This window comes from Aphidius gifuensis, linkage group LG1 (assembly GCF_014905175.1).
Source record: "Aphidius gifuensis isolate YNYX2018 linkage group LG1, ASM1490517v1, whole genome shotgun sequence".
NCBI lineage: Eukaryota > Metazoa > Arthropoda > Insecta > Hymenoptera > Braconidae > Aphidius > Aphidius gifuensis.
The window spans coordinates 3,271,384-3,284,806 of record NC_057788.1 but is presented as its reverse complement, the minus strand read 5'-3'; the positions used below and the strand labels follow the sequence as shown (position 1 = coordinate 3,284,806).

At 25.8% G+C, this 13,423-nt stretch overlaps 3 protein-coding genes across 10 annotated transcripts; 1 reads left to right on the top strand and 2 right to left on the bottom strand.

Annotated features, from left to right (window-relative positions):
• The first annotated feature begins 333 nt into the window (after window positions 1-333).
• LOC122860979 (WD repeat-containing protein 91) lies at window positions 334-3,127 on the top strand. The gene is made up of 7 exons (XM_044165088.1): window positions 334-558; window positions 632-896; window positions 980-1,095; window positions 1,170-1,631; window positions 1,727-1,848; window positions 1,924-2,578; window positions 2,644-3,127. Exons 1-7 carry the CDS (start codon window positions 439-441, stop codon window positions 2,791-2,793), a joined length of 1,890 nt encoding a protein of 629 aa, XP_044021023.1. The 5' UTR covers window positions 334-438; the 3' UTR covers window positions 2,794-3,127.
• LOC122860980 (transcription initiation protein SPT3 homolog) lies at window positions 2,947-4,270 on the bottom strand. The gene is made up of 4 exons (XM_044165090.1): window positions 4,038-4,270; window positions 3,732-3,950; window positions 3,164-3,648; window positions 2,947-3,084 (listed from the first exon to the last, which is right to left on the bottom strand). Exons 1-4 carry the CDS (start codon window positions 4,075-4,077, stop codon window positions 2,947-2,949), a joined length of 882 nt encoding a protein of 293 aa, XP_044021025.1. The 5' UTR covers window positions 4,078-4,270.
• A 1,233-nt stretch (window positions 4,271-5,503) lies between these two features.
• LOC122860977 (zinc finger protein 271-like) lies at window positions 5,504-13,363 on the bottom strand. Of its 8 annotated transcripts, none has more exons than XM_044165081.1 (8): window positions 12,644-13,363; window positions 11,520-11,628; window positions 10,583-11,107; window positions 9,731-10,384; window positions 9,056-9,636; window positions 8,700-8,965; window positions 7,762-8,369; window positions 5,504-7,678 (listed from the first exon to the last, which is right to left on the bottom strand). In XM_044165081.1, the coding sequence occupies exons 2-8, from the start codon at window positions 11,565-11,567 to the stop codon at window positions 7,067-7,069; spliced, it is 3,294 nt and encodes a 1,097-aa protein (XP_044021016.1). In that variant the 5' UTR covers window positions 11,568-11,628; window positions 12,644-13,363; the 3' UTR covers window positions 5,504-7,066. The 8 variants fall into 8 exon arrangements, with proteins under 8 accessions (XP_044021016.1, XP_044021015.1, XP_044021019.1 ...); XM_044165080.1 differs by having other exon boundaries at window positions 12,649-13,363; XM_044165084.1 differs by having other exon boundaries at window positions 10,934-11,107; window positions 12,649-13,360.
• Window positions 13,364-13,423: the final 60 nt, after the last annotated feature.

Sequence of the window (13,423 nt, the reverse complement as noted above, 5' to 3'; positions counted from 1 at the left end):
CGTAAAATGTCTAATTAGACAATTCATTAAAATAAACTTGAAGTTTAAAATTTTAAAATTACTGTGTTTTTATTTTTATGGAAAAAAATTTAAATTATTTTTATTTATCTTGATACTGTTGTTTTAAATATTTTAAAATTAATGAGCTACATTTTAGAGTAAAATTAGCAGTATACTAATTAATTATTACGGTGAAAATTTTAAAATTCTAATTAATATATTTCTACATAAAATTGCATAAAATATATAATCAATTTTTCTAACGAATTGAGCGCCTTGTGGTAAGTAAACGAACTATAATTTTCCTTTATTTACAATTATTATAATTATTATGAAAACATTGTTATCAAAACGCACTGTCAAACTACTGTCAAGTTTTATTTGTTTTTATTTTAATTGTAAACACAAAAAATAATCTTACACTGTCAAAAAAATAAAATGTCACATGTTCAGTATGTTGACGAATTGGTGAAAGAATATTTATTATTCAGGGGATTTAGTCAAACGCTAAAAATATTTGACAATGAGATAAAATCAGAAAAAGAAAAAGGCTTTCGGGTAAGATATAATTACAAATAATACATCAATTTATTAATTATTTTATTGACAATCAAATTATTCAATATTTCAGGTTGATAAAATTGTTGATCAATTAATGCAGTATATTTATACATTTGATATTGTATCATTACGAGAATTATGGGGTTATTTAGATACAAAAATATTTTCACATTTAGAAAATCATTTTACATTGAGTATTAAAAAACTTGAAAATGCAATATTAAAAATGTATCTTGTAAATGCAACGGTAAACAATAAACCAGAAAAAATACAAGATTTTTTTAATCGTCTTACACAAGAACTTCAGGGACAAACTGAATGGAAAGATTGGTTTGGTAATTAATTATTAATAAAATATTAATAAAATAATTTATTTTAATAATACTAAAATTAATAATAATTAAAATAATAATTTTAGCTTATCCTTTTATTAAAAATCCTGAAGAAAATTCAATTTATTCAGTTTATTTTAGTAAACAATGGCAAGACACAATGATTGTGTCACTTCATAATTTTCTTTCAACAATATTTCAGGTACTAATTTAAAAATACACATCTTTTATTTGTTTCATTGATATTTAATTAAACATATAAATAATTCTTTTCAGTGTATGCCTTATCCAACACTACTGACAATTGACGAACATGCTAATAAAATAAAAACGTTACAAGAAGAAAATAATACACTGAGACAATGTCTAAGTGATTATTCAAAAGTTGAAAATATAGCAGATGTTAATTTAGGAGTAACACCTCATCTTCCACCAATAATGGATGATTTTTATATAATTGCACAAGAATCACCACTAACAGAAAATCCAAAAACATTTAAAAATTTAATTAAAAATATTAGCAGTGGATCAAGTCCAGTGATGAATAGAAAATCATTAACAACAAAAAGAACAAATTCAAAAGGAAGAGTTACGTCAATTAGTAAAGGTGATCTTGCTGCAAAACGTAGTATTAGTTGTGATTCAAGATTAACAAGAAAACGTGATTCATCACTTGATACAAGTGTTGAAAGAAAAGTTAAAGATAAAAATGATTTTAGTTATCTTTTACTTAGTCAAGTAAGTTGTTGATTAATTTTTTTTTCTAAACAAATTACACTAGCTAGCATTTAAAAAGTATATATGATATTAATAATTTTATTTTGTACTTCCAGGAAGAATATACAGAGCATAAAAATTCAATAATTCAGTGTAGAAGTAATCAAAGTGGATCTTATGTTGCCACTGGTGATATTGATGGTATAATTAAAGTTTGGACTCCAATACCATCACCAAAGTAATAATAAAAAAATAATTTTTAAATTAGCTTCATGTATGTTAATGTATGATAAATGATTTATTTATTTATTAGGACTGTTGCAACATTTACACCAACTGGATTAAATTCAAATAATGCAATAACAGCTTTAGATTGGATTTCAAAAAATGAACGTTATTTTTTACATGGTAATAAAAATGGCTCAATAGAATTACATGATATAAGAGATAAAAAAACATTATTAAAAATTCAACATGAAGAAACAAATATTTTATCATTAACATGCAATCCAATTGATTCAACATTTGTTTGTTCTGTTAGTGATAATAATGAAAGTAAAATTTTACTATATGATGTTAAAACTAAAAAATTAGAAAGAACACTTTATACTGATAAAAATATAATACCATTATGTTCAACATTTAATCATAATGGACAATTACTTATAACTGGTTTATCAAATGGAAATATAATTATTCATGATATTAGAAAAAATGAATCAATTGATAATTTTAATTGTCATCAATCATCAATTATTGATATTGAATTAATTAATGATTTTACAAATATCATTGCACAAAGTGAAGATGGAACAATTTGTCAAAGAAATTTAAATCAAACAAATAAAATAATATGGGAAACTAAAATTAAAATTAGTAAAAATATTATTCATGGTAAAATATTTACATTTGATCAAACTGGTAGTCATATGTTACTTTGTACACAAACTGGAGGAACAATTTACAAGGTAAATTTAATTTTTTCTTTGTTATAAATTTACTATTAAATTATTAATTATAAATATATTTATAGATACCTCCAAGTAATCAAGGAAAAATTATTGAACTTGGTGGACACAAAGAGACACTATGTTGTGATTGGTCAACAGCAAATCAATCTGGCACATGTATTACTGGTGGTGCCGAGGGTAAAGCAAGAGTATCTATTTTACTATCACCATGATATTGTGATGATAATAATACAACAATATATAAAAATTCGAAATTTATAAATTTTTTAAAAAATGTTTATTCAAAATGCTAATTATAATATTAATAATAATAATAATAATAATAGTAATAAATATTTATTGATGATAAAAAAAAAATTAACTTACTAAATGACAAGAAACTTTGGATGTTGACGATTAAGTGACCATCTATGAAATGGTCCAGTATAATTAAGTTGTGGTGACCAGTAACGTCGTATTGCTTCACTTATTTCAGATGGTGTTATTGGTTTAAAAACTGGATTCTATTATAATAATAAATACATGATTATTTGTGCAATAAATAAAGCAATTAAAGTAGTTATAATAATAAGAATAATTTACCTTTCCATGTTGATAAGGTTTATAAGTTGATGGATTACAATAACCAAGTCTAACTGTGTCTAATGCATCACCATAAATTTTACTTTGATCTTGTCTAACTAAAAATGCAAGATCCATTATTTGTGCAACTGTTTCATAACATAAATAATTTAATATTGTATATGATTGTTTTGAAATTTTCATATCACCATCTGGATTAATCCAATTTGCAAATTTTATATTATATTTATTTGCAAATGATGCTGAACGAGCTTTAGCATACTCAATATAATGAGATGTATTTAATGTTCTTGATAACATTTCAGCACGTAAATCACGATTATATTTAATATCATCAATTGTTGTTGAATCATCAATACTTACAAGATTGTTAAATAATTTTTTATAACGTTTTTCAATTTTTTCTTCTTGTGTTTCTTCACCAATAACACCAAGTGAATCACTATCCAATACTTTATTCATTGTTGATTTAAATTCTTTCAGCTCTATTGACAATTAATAATTATTTTAATTTAATATATATAATAGAAAATTATTTAAATAATAAAAATAAAAATGTCAAACTTACGAAGATATTTTAATAAACGTTGAAGTTTAATTTTATCACGTCTTAATAGAAAAAGAAAATCTTCATCCTCGACAGTATTTGATTGTCTATTATCAGCAATTTTAGATGCTTCATAAACAAACGCTTTGATTTGTCGTTGAACAACATCGTTAATCATTGTTGCTGATTCAGTTAGTGGCTGTGATGAATCGCCAAATCCATGCATCATTCGTTTTATCTCTAATAAAAAATAATGACAATTTTTTTATAGCTCTTTAAAATTAAAATAAAAAGACGATTAATTAGTTATTATTTTTGTATAAATACCTGTAATGTAATTTGAAGAATCAGATCTACACTCGTCCATGTTATGATAATTTTATTATTTAAATTCTTATTAATATCTGTTGACAATCAACAACTTTTTTTTTTTGTTAATTCAACTCTGTTTATCATAATATTAAGGTTAAGTTATAGAACGTTGCAACAGCTGTCACGATTCACGAATATAAATATTTTTTTTTTCTTTTTCGAAAAGGCTATTACTACGGACATGCTTGCCCGCCTAAAATTATTATTTTAATTTTTTTATTATTCGATAACTTTACTACATGATGCCAATAAATTTACGATCTTATTAATAAAAACAATTATTAATCTTGTTAATGATATTTGTAGTTGAATTTTCGGTATAGTATCAAGCTCGTTATATTTTTTTCATATTTTGAATAATTTAGAATACAATATACAATGATACAAAGGAGAGCTCGTTAATCAAATAACAGCATCAATTATTTTACTTAATGTTGAATAATATATATTTTATATACAAGAGCTAATCCATCAAGTACTAGGAATCATCTGGATTCCATCTACGTCCTTATATCCTGACCAAGAAGTCTCTTCATCCTGACTGAAAGCTGTACCTCGAGCCTGGACTTTTCCCTCGTTTGTTGATAATCATCATTTTCTTGATAAGGTTTTTTTTTTTAGAATACACAACAGAATTTATTAATATTTTTATTATTTTTTTTTTTCAATTTTTTTATTAGTGATAATATAGGAAATTAAAATAATGTTATACACAAAAAACATAACTAACACCAGTGTATATTGCGTTAAAATGTTCGATAATAATATTACAATGGTGCATAATAAAAGCTCTATAAATAATTTTTTTCATCTGTCTAATTTAATTTAAAATTTTAGAAATTAAAGAAACAAAAAAAAAAATTTTCATCGGCTTGTTTTGACGAAATAAAAGTTTGTTAATAATAATAATTATTTTTTCATGTGGAAATTAATTTTCAATGATTTTTTTTTAAAAAAAAAAACAAACAAGTAACTAAAATTAAAAAAAAAAGCATAAACAAATATTTATCTTAATAATAATTCATATAAACATTAATTAAATATGTCTATTATTTTTTTTTTGATATTATTTATATATCAATCTCTTTTACGTTAATTATAAAACAAAAATTGGAGCTGCTTGTGACTTTTATCTGGAGAATTATTTCACTATTTACTATCGCTGACTAACTATGATTTTCTTTGTATTTATTTTTCTATTTTATTTTTTTCATTTCTAATGACACTCGTTGATAATATTAAATATTTAAAAGTTATTTATTTTATTATAAACATCATATACAAAATGTATATTATGTATATTACTAAAACGTCAATTTTTTTAATTTTTAATTATTTTATTTACCATTTTAACCGATTAAAAACAATATTTTTATTTTAATTGCTAGTTTTTATCTTTTATCTTGATGCCAAGTTATGGCTTTTTCATTTTGGTTTGCTTTATATTTTTTAGAAAAAAAAAAATTGCATTCTTTTGGTTATTTTGTGATACTTTTTACGTTTTTTTTTGTTAAACATTAAATTTTATAGGACATACTAATTGTTTATAATTAATTTATTATAAATGTTTTTTTTTTTTCATACGAATCTATAGAAGTTCTACGTGGGTTTTTATTTAAATGTTAAATTTTTTTTTTTGTTTTTTATTTATTTAGTATTTTTTTCATTTTTTCATTTTTAATCAAACCCATTTTGGGATATCACACGTATTTTTCTATAATAATAATAATGATAATAATTTTTTTTTCTTTTATTATCGTGTGCTTATTACATTTTGAAGTACCATACATATAAATGTAATGTGTTTTATTATTTTTCTTTATTTAAAATTGAATTATTAATTTATTATTTTTTAATTTCTATTCCATGCCTATTAAAGTATTTTTTTTTTATAAAATATTATACATAATTGCTATGCCCGTATGTTAGACAGTTTTAATTGCCAAGCAATAATGAAATTTCTTGGTAATTATACTTGACAATTAATAGGTAGAAAAAAGAATTCACAGCTTTGCACAGTTTTGTTGTTTGAATTATTAATTAAAAACTGTCACTGTGTCACAAAATTATTTGTATCCACTATTATCAATTAATTTTTTACAAGTCAATTAATTGTTATTCATTTTTTTCTTTTTTTTTTATTCATATATCTTAATACGAAATACATGGCCTTAAATGATTTATAAATCGATTATATAAATTAAATCGTAATATTTAATTTTTAAAAATCATTTATTTAAAATAATTCTTTTATTTATTTTTTTTAATTCTTCAAAATAAAATAACAAAGTAAATAATTGATTTATAATGATATTGGAATTTTTTTTTTTTTTTTTTTTTTCTTTTCCTATATCTTTATCTCAATAATGATTTTGTAATTAAACAACAAAAAGCAGCCGAAATATATTGCACTGCAAAAATAACGGCTAATATATTTTAAGTGAAATAATTTTTTTTATATATATTGTTTTTTTTTTTCATTTACCATTCACTTAATTAAGATGTTACAGAATAATGAACTCTACAATAATTTTATCTACATTGTGTATCTTTTTTTTTTTTTTTTATAAAATTATTTTTATCTATGTATTTATTTATAAAAAAAAAAAATTTGAAAACAAAAAATAAAAAATAATAATAAAAAGATCCATTCAAGATCAAGTCATGATTATTTTTAAAATGTTTTTTTTTTTTCTAGTTTTTATCGTAACAAAAAGTAAATGAATCAATAAACAAATATATAACCACTTTTTTTAAAAATACATTTAAAAAATACTAGAAAAAAACAAAAATGTTTCACATTTTCGATAATGTTAATCGAATATTTCTCTAGACTATATATATTTTCATCTAGAATTAATGATTTTTATTGATAATGATAAAACGTTTGTCATATTAAAGTTTGCACAACTTTATGCTAGTATTTTTAGTTTTTCATGATTAATAAAAATAAAAAATAATAATAAATTGGTCAATTAATAAATTTAATATGATGTAAGTACACCAGGTGGTGTAGGTACAACAACAGTGTGTTGTGGTACAACTGGTGTTGTTGTTGTTGGTTGTTGTTGTTGCTGCTGCTGTTGTTGTTGCTGTTGTTGTTGCTGCTGCTGCTGTTGTTGTTGTTGTTGCTGCTGCTGTTGCTGTTGTTGCTGTTGTGTTAATTGATGACTAACAAGTACTGCAGCAGTTGTTGATAATGGTATTGGTATTGGTATAACACCAGTTTGTGATATTGTTGCTGGTGTTGTAACTTGTGTTGGTACTTGTATTGGTACTTGTGTTGGTAAACCTTCAGCAGCATGTTTTCTTAAATGTCTAAGCATATTACCTTTTTCAACAAATGTTTTACCACAATCAGGACAACTGTGTGGTCTTTCATCTGAATGTGAACGACGATGTGACACCAAGTGTCCTTTACACATAAAATCTTTTGGGCATAAATCACAGCGGAATGGACGTTCAGCAGTACTGCCTTTATTATGTGAACGCATATGAAATAGAAGATTTCCTTTTAATGGAAAACTTTTACCACATTCGGTACAAACAAATGGACGTTCACCAGTATGACATCGCATATGATTTACCAAGTGTTCCTATAACATGAATATATCATTTATTAGATATTTTATATTAAAAAATAAAGATATTGTAAAAAGTTTAATATTTTTTTACGTACCTTTCTTGTAAATGGCTTGGAGCAAACATTGCAACAATGTGAAGAATCACCAGTATGTTGACGTAAATGATTATTAAGATGTTCTTTTCTTGTAAATGTACGTTGACAAAATTCACAACGATGTGGTGATTCACCAGTATGAATTCTTACATGATTTGTTAAATGTTCCTTACGTGTAAATGACTTTGAACAAAAATGACAACGATGTGGCGATTCACCTGTATGTTGACGTACGTGATTTGTCAAATGTTCCTTTCTTGTAAATGATTTTGTGCAATACTGGCACTTGTGTGGTGATTCACCTGTATGCTGCCTGACATGATTTACCAAGTGATCCTTACGAGTAAATGCTTTTGGACAATACTGACAACGAAATGGAGTTTCACCTGTATGCTGACGAATGTGATTAACAAGATGTTCCTTTCTGGTAAATGATTTTGAACAAAAACCACAACGATGAGGTGACTCTCCGGTGTGTTGCCGTACATGATTCAATAAATGTTCCTTTCTTGTAAATGTTTTTGAGCAAAAATCACAACGATGAGGTGTTTCACCAGTATGCCACATTATGTGATTCGTAAAATGCTCTTTCCTCGTAAATGACTTGCCTATTTTTTTTTTAAATTAAAAAAATTTGTTAATTAAAATGAATATAATTATTATTCTGGAGCTTTTATGCCCCTATTGAATCTAATTTAAAATCAATATACAAAAATCATGAGAAAAATTTAAATACACCCGCATGTTGGATAAAGAGAATTATTTAACAGTCGAATGAATATAATACAAAGCTTACAGAAAATTGCAACTGGCAATGTGCAATTTATTCTCACAGATATTATATCAACAATTTTTCAAGTTGTATTGTCTTGAATACAAACAAATTGAGTGGTCTATTTTAATAAAGCTTAAAATGTTAAAACTTGATTTTTACTTACCACATATTTCACAACGAAATGGTGTATCATTTGTATGTGATCGCATATGATTTGCAAGATGTTCTTTGCGTGTATATTTTTTACCACAAACTTCACATTGATGTGGTGTCTCACCAGTATGCCACAATACGTGATTCATAAAATGTTCTTTACGGGTAAAACTTTTTTTACATATTTCACAACGATGTGGAGTCTCACCAGTATGTTTACGTACATGATTAACCATATGTTCTTTTCTTGTAAAAGTTTTAGCACAATATTGACATCTAAAATAATATATAATTAAGCAATTAATTTTTTAATTAGTCTATCATTTAAATAATTGATAATTTATCAAGTTAAATAATATTATATACCTGTAGGGTGTTTCACCAGTGTGACATCTAGTATGATTATCAAGATGTTCTTTTCTTGCAAAACTTTTACCACATACAGTACAATTGTATGGTTTATCAGTTGCATGACGTTTCATGTGACGTTCAAGTGATGGTGCATTTGCAAATACATGAAAGCATACTTCACAAGTAAACATTGAACCACCTAAATGACATTTACCATGACGAGTCAAATCAGCAGCATTGGTAAAAGCTTTACCACAAACTTGACATGTAAATGGTTTACGTTCATTGTGATAACGTCTGTGTACAATAAGCTGATAACGAAATTGAAATATTTTACCACAAGTATCACATGCATGACTACCAGCTGATACTGGTGAACCACTTGGTCCAGGTGCAACTTCACCATCAACTGTTTTTAATTCAAATTTATTTAATTGTACTGATTGTGCAATTTGTGTTGCACCATTTTGTATTGTTGCAACTGTTTGAGTTGGTACTGCACTACTAACAAGTGTTGTACCAGCAGCAATTTCACTTTGAAGTTTACCAAATACTTCATGATATGCCAATATTTGATTTAAATCATCAACATTAACCTGTTTAAAAATTTAATTTTAATTATTATCATTTTAAAATAAATAAATAATACATTTAAATATACATATTAATGTTAATTTAAAAAAAAATTACCTTATACATATTCTGTACCATTTCTGCACCAAGTGTTTTAGCAAGATCTTGTTCATTTCCTGCACTTATTTTAACAACAGAACCATCAGCTGTTCTTACATCCATCATATGACCACCTGGTTTAAGTTCTGGTACTTGAAATTGTGTCATAATTTGTTGTCTTATAATATCTTTTTCTTTGTCTGGTTTATCAGAATTATTTTGATTAACAGTGGTTGTTGAATTACCACCACTGATACCAACACTAATTTGTTGTTGTTGATTTTGTTGTTGCATCAATGTTTGTTGTAAATCTTGTTGAGGTTGAAGTTGAAGATCACATTGTACTTGACAATGAACTTGGCTATCACTGCATCGTTCAGTTGTACAGCTACCACCTTCATCTTTTACTTTATGATCTCCTGCTTGATTGACAGATTGATTTTGTGAATTTGATACATTATTCTGGGCATTTTGATGAGCTTGCATTTGATGATGTGCTTGCTGTTGTTGTTGCTGCTGCTGCTGTTGCTGCTGTTGTTGTTGCTGTTGTTGGGCATGCAACTGTTGCTGTTGTGATTGCAATTGTTGTTGCATTTGGGCGTGTGTTACCTGTAAATGACTGGCTTGTATGTGTGATGTATCAAGTGTTAAACCAGGTAATGACACAGGTATCTATTGAAATAAACAAAAAATAATATTTATCATTAACAAAAAAAAAAAAAACCAATGAATTAATTTTTTAAAATAAACTATGAAAAATGCAGTAAAAAATCTACAATAATATCAAACACCATTGATAAATACAAAAATACAAATGAAATTGGAAAAAAAATAATATAAAAAACATGCAAATCTACAGGGAGAACAAACCTGCGCAGTCGATTGAAGTGTAGTGTGATGACTGCTTGTTGTAATTGTCGGTTGATGATGATGTTGTTGTTGTTGTTGTTGTTGTTGTTGTTGTTGTTGTTGTTGTTGTTGTTGTTGTTGTTGTGATGTTGTAATTATTGTTTGATGTTGTGAATTATTATTTGACATTTCCATATTTTGTGTCAATGCTGTTATTGATTCTTTTGTCAATAATTGATTACTATCATTTATTCTTTGATTATTATTTGTTTGTGATTGTTGATAAACTTGTGGTATTTGTCCAGGAAAAAAATGAGTCAGTACTAAATATTTAGCTACTGATGATGCTAATGTAACATCTGCTGTACCTACACGACGATCATCAGATGAATGTTGAATTGCATTGCCAATATAACCAACACTTGTTGTTGATGATAATGACGATGATGATGGTGTTGTTATTGTTGTTGTTGTAGTTGTTGTTGTATTTTCCAAATCAATACGAAAAGAAGAACGATGAGCATTTTGGCCAATCGTGTTTATTCCCTAACAAATTATACATTCAAAATATTTTTACAACATCGACCAGAGGAATTTTATTTTTTACTCATGCAACTATTTCAAATCTACTACTACAACTACATTTATATCATTTTTATTTTCATTCTCTACGTATTTAAAACTTTCATTTTTTTTATTACTTTTTTCAGGGACATGTAATCAAGAATAATAGAAGAATATAAATTTAAAAATTTTTGTTATTTTTAAATGTACAAAGCTAAAGCAACTTTTTGCAAAAAAAAAAAAATAATAAACAAATTCTAGTTAACAAATTAAGCTACACGATTGCATTCAATTTTCTAATTAAAATAAAAAAAAGTATCTATTATTTTATATCAAAAATGCGAGATAAAACATGACTAAAATTATTTAAAAAAAAAAAAAAATAACATCTCACCTCTTGTGCCTGCGACGTCGCTGGCAAGGCATGTTGTTCACTATTCATCTTTGTTTAATGATTGCTTTTATCTTATAAAAATTTACTCTGATACTCTCCATTTTTCATTCTACAAAGGGAAAAAAAAAATAAATTAAAGATCAATTGATTAAAACTATTTAAAAAATATATAATTACAAAAAAAAATAAGAGCGGCAAAAATAGTGAGTGCATTGAAACATTTAAATTTGCCCAACAAAATAAGATAAACAAGCGAGAATCATAATAAATTTTTCAACTAATTAAATGATAATATTCTCAAGACATTTAACACACTCGTGTGCTACCGGCTATAACAATAATAATGACAATAATAATTAAATAAAAAATAAAACAGAAAAGATAATGAATGATATAGGAAAGAAGAAAAAAAATTTTAAAAACGAACGTGAGTTAAATCACATGTTAATGTTACATATACACAAATGAATAAGCAATTGGGTAAAAAAAAAAATTCATTATTATTTTATATTATTAAAATGTGTATCTCGCACATATGACGCGTCAATTATCGCAGTTCGTGGAACGAGGACAAGGGGCCAACAAGATGGACGGTCTAATGGCTGCGGGCACAGCAACGAGTATGTGTTGTTGTAAATTGATACACGTACATTGTACATATTTATAAAAAAAAATATATATATTCATGTATTGAGGAGAAAAAAAAAATGACCAGTTGTCATTGTCTGATAAAAAAAAAAACCAAAATAATAATTTACAAATGACATATGAAAATGACAAAAATCAATTATTATTTTTGTCCAGTAAGTAGCTTATAACTCACGTGGTAATGAGCATGATAAATGATAATATAATTTATCAATAAAAAAAAAAAAAAAAAAAAATCCAATAACAACAATATTAGCCGTTAGTTTTTGTCGTCGCCACTAATCATCGTTGTTTTTATTTTTTAATAAAAAATCTAAGCGCCAAGTAAAATAACAATGAGTAATTTATAAAAAACTATCTCAACACAAAGACTAAATAATTAGCAATAATTAGGGGGAAGGATTATAAGATAATAATAATAATATCAATAAAAAAAATTAAAAGACAAAATATATTTACTATGGCCGACGCCTCACCTCACCTTGTCTACTTTGTTTTAATTTAACTTGTTTTTTTTTTATTTTTATCCAATTGTTGGCTTCTTTTTTTAATAATAATTATTTCACTCTAATCACAGTCTTTTTTTTTTAATGCACTTTTGTGTTTGTTAAAGTTGTTGTGTATATTTTTTAAAAAAATCGCTGATAATTTTTAATAAAAAAAACTCTTGACGTCTCACCACCGCCGCAAGTACCCACAAGTTTTTTTTTTTTTTAATATCAAAATGATAATGGCCACGCTGTTGTTAATATACTTATGGCTCTCTCATTCATTGAACACAAAAACACACACGCATACACAACACAAAACACAAACATAAATATTAATACACTTGTTTAGATAAATATATTTGTTTACAATATAAATAACTGTGACTTTGTATTTTGTTTAAATAATAATTAAATTTTGTATGATTTTTTTTGCAAAAAATTACAGAACGACTGTCATGGCTGCCCCTCGCACTTCCCCACCTTACGGCTTACACAGTGTTTCGTTACGTTTCAACGGGTTGCCGAGAACTTGTCTCTCTCCTCTCTCAGCTCTAGTTTCTATCTATCTTTCTCGTTTTTATTTATCTGTCTCGTTTTCTCTCTTGTAAAGGGTATATTGTGTGTATCCCCTCCCCGCAATATGCCAAGCCCTTGCCGTCGCGGCGGCGACAATGAGACACGCCATTTTTTTATTTATCATCTATTTTTTTCATTTTTAAATAAATAAATTGGTATATTTAATGGTATTCTCTATGTTTCATTATT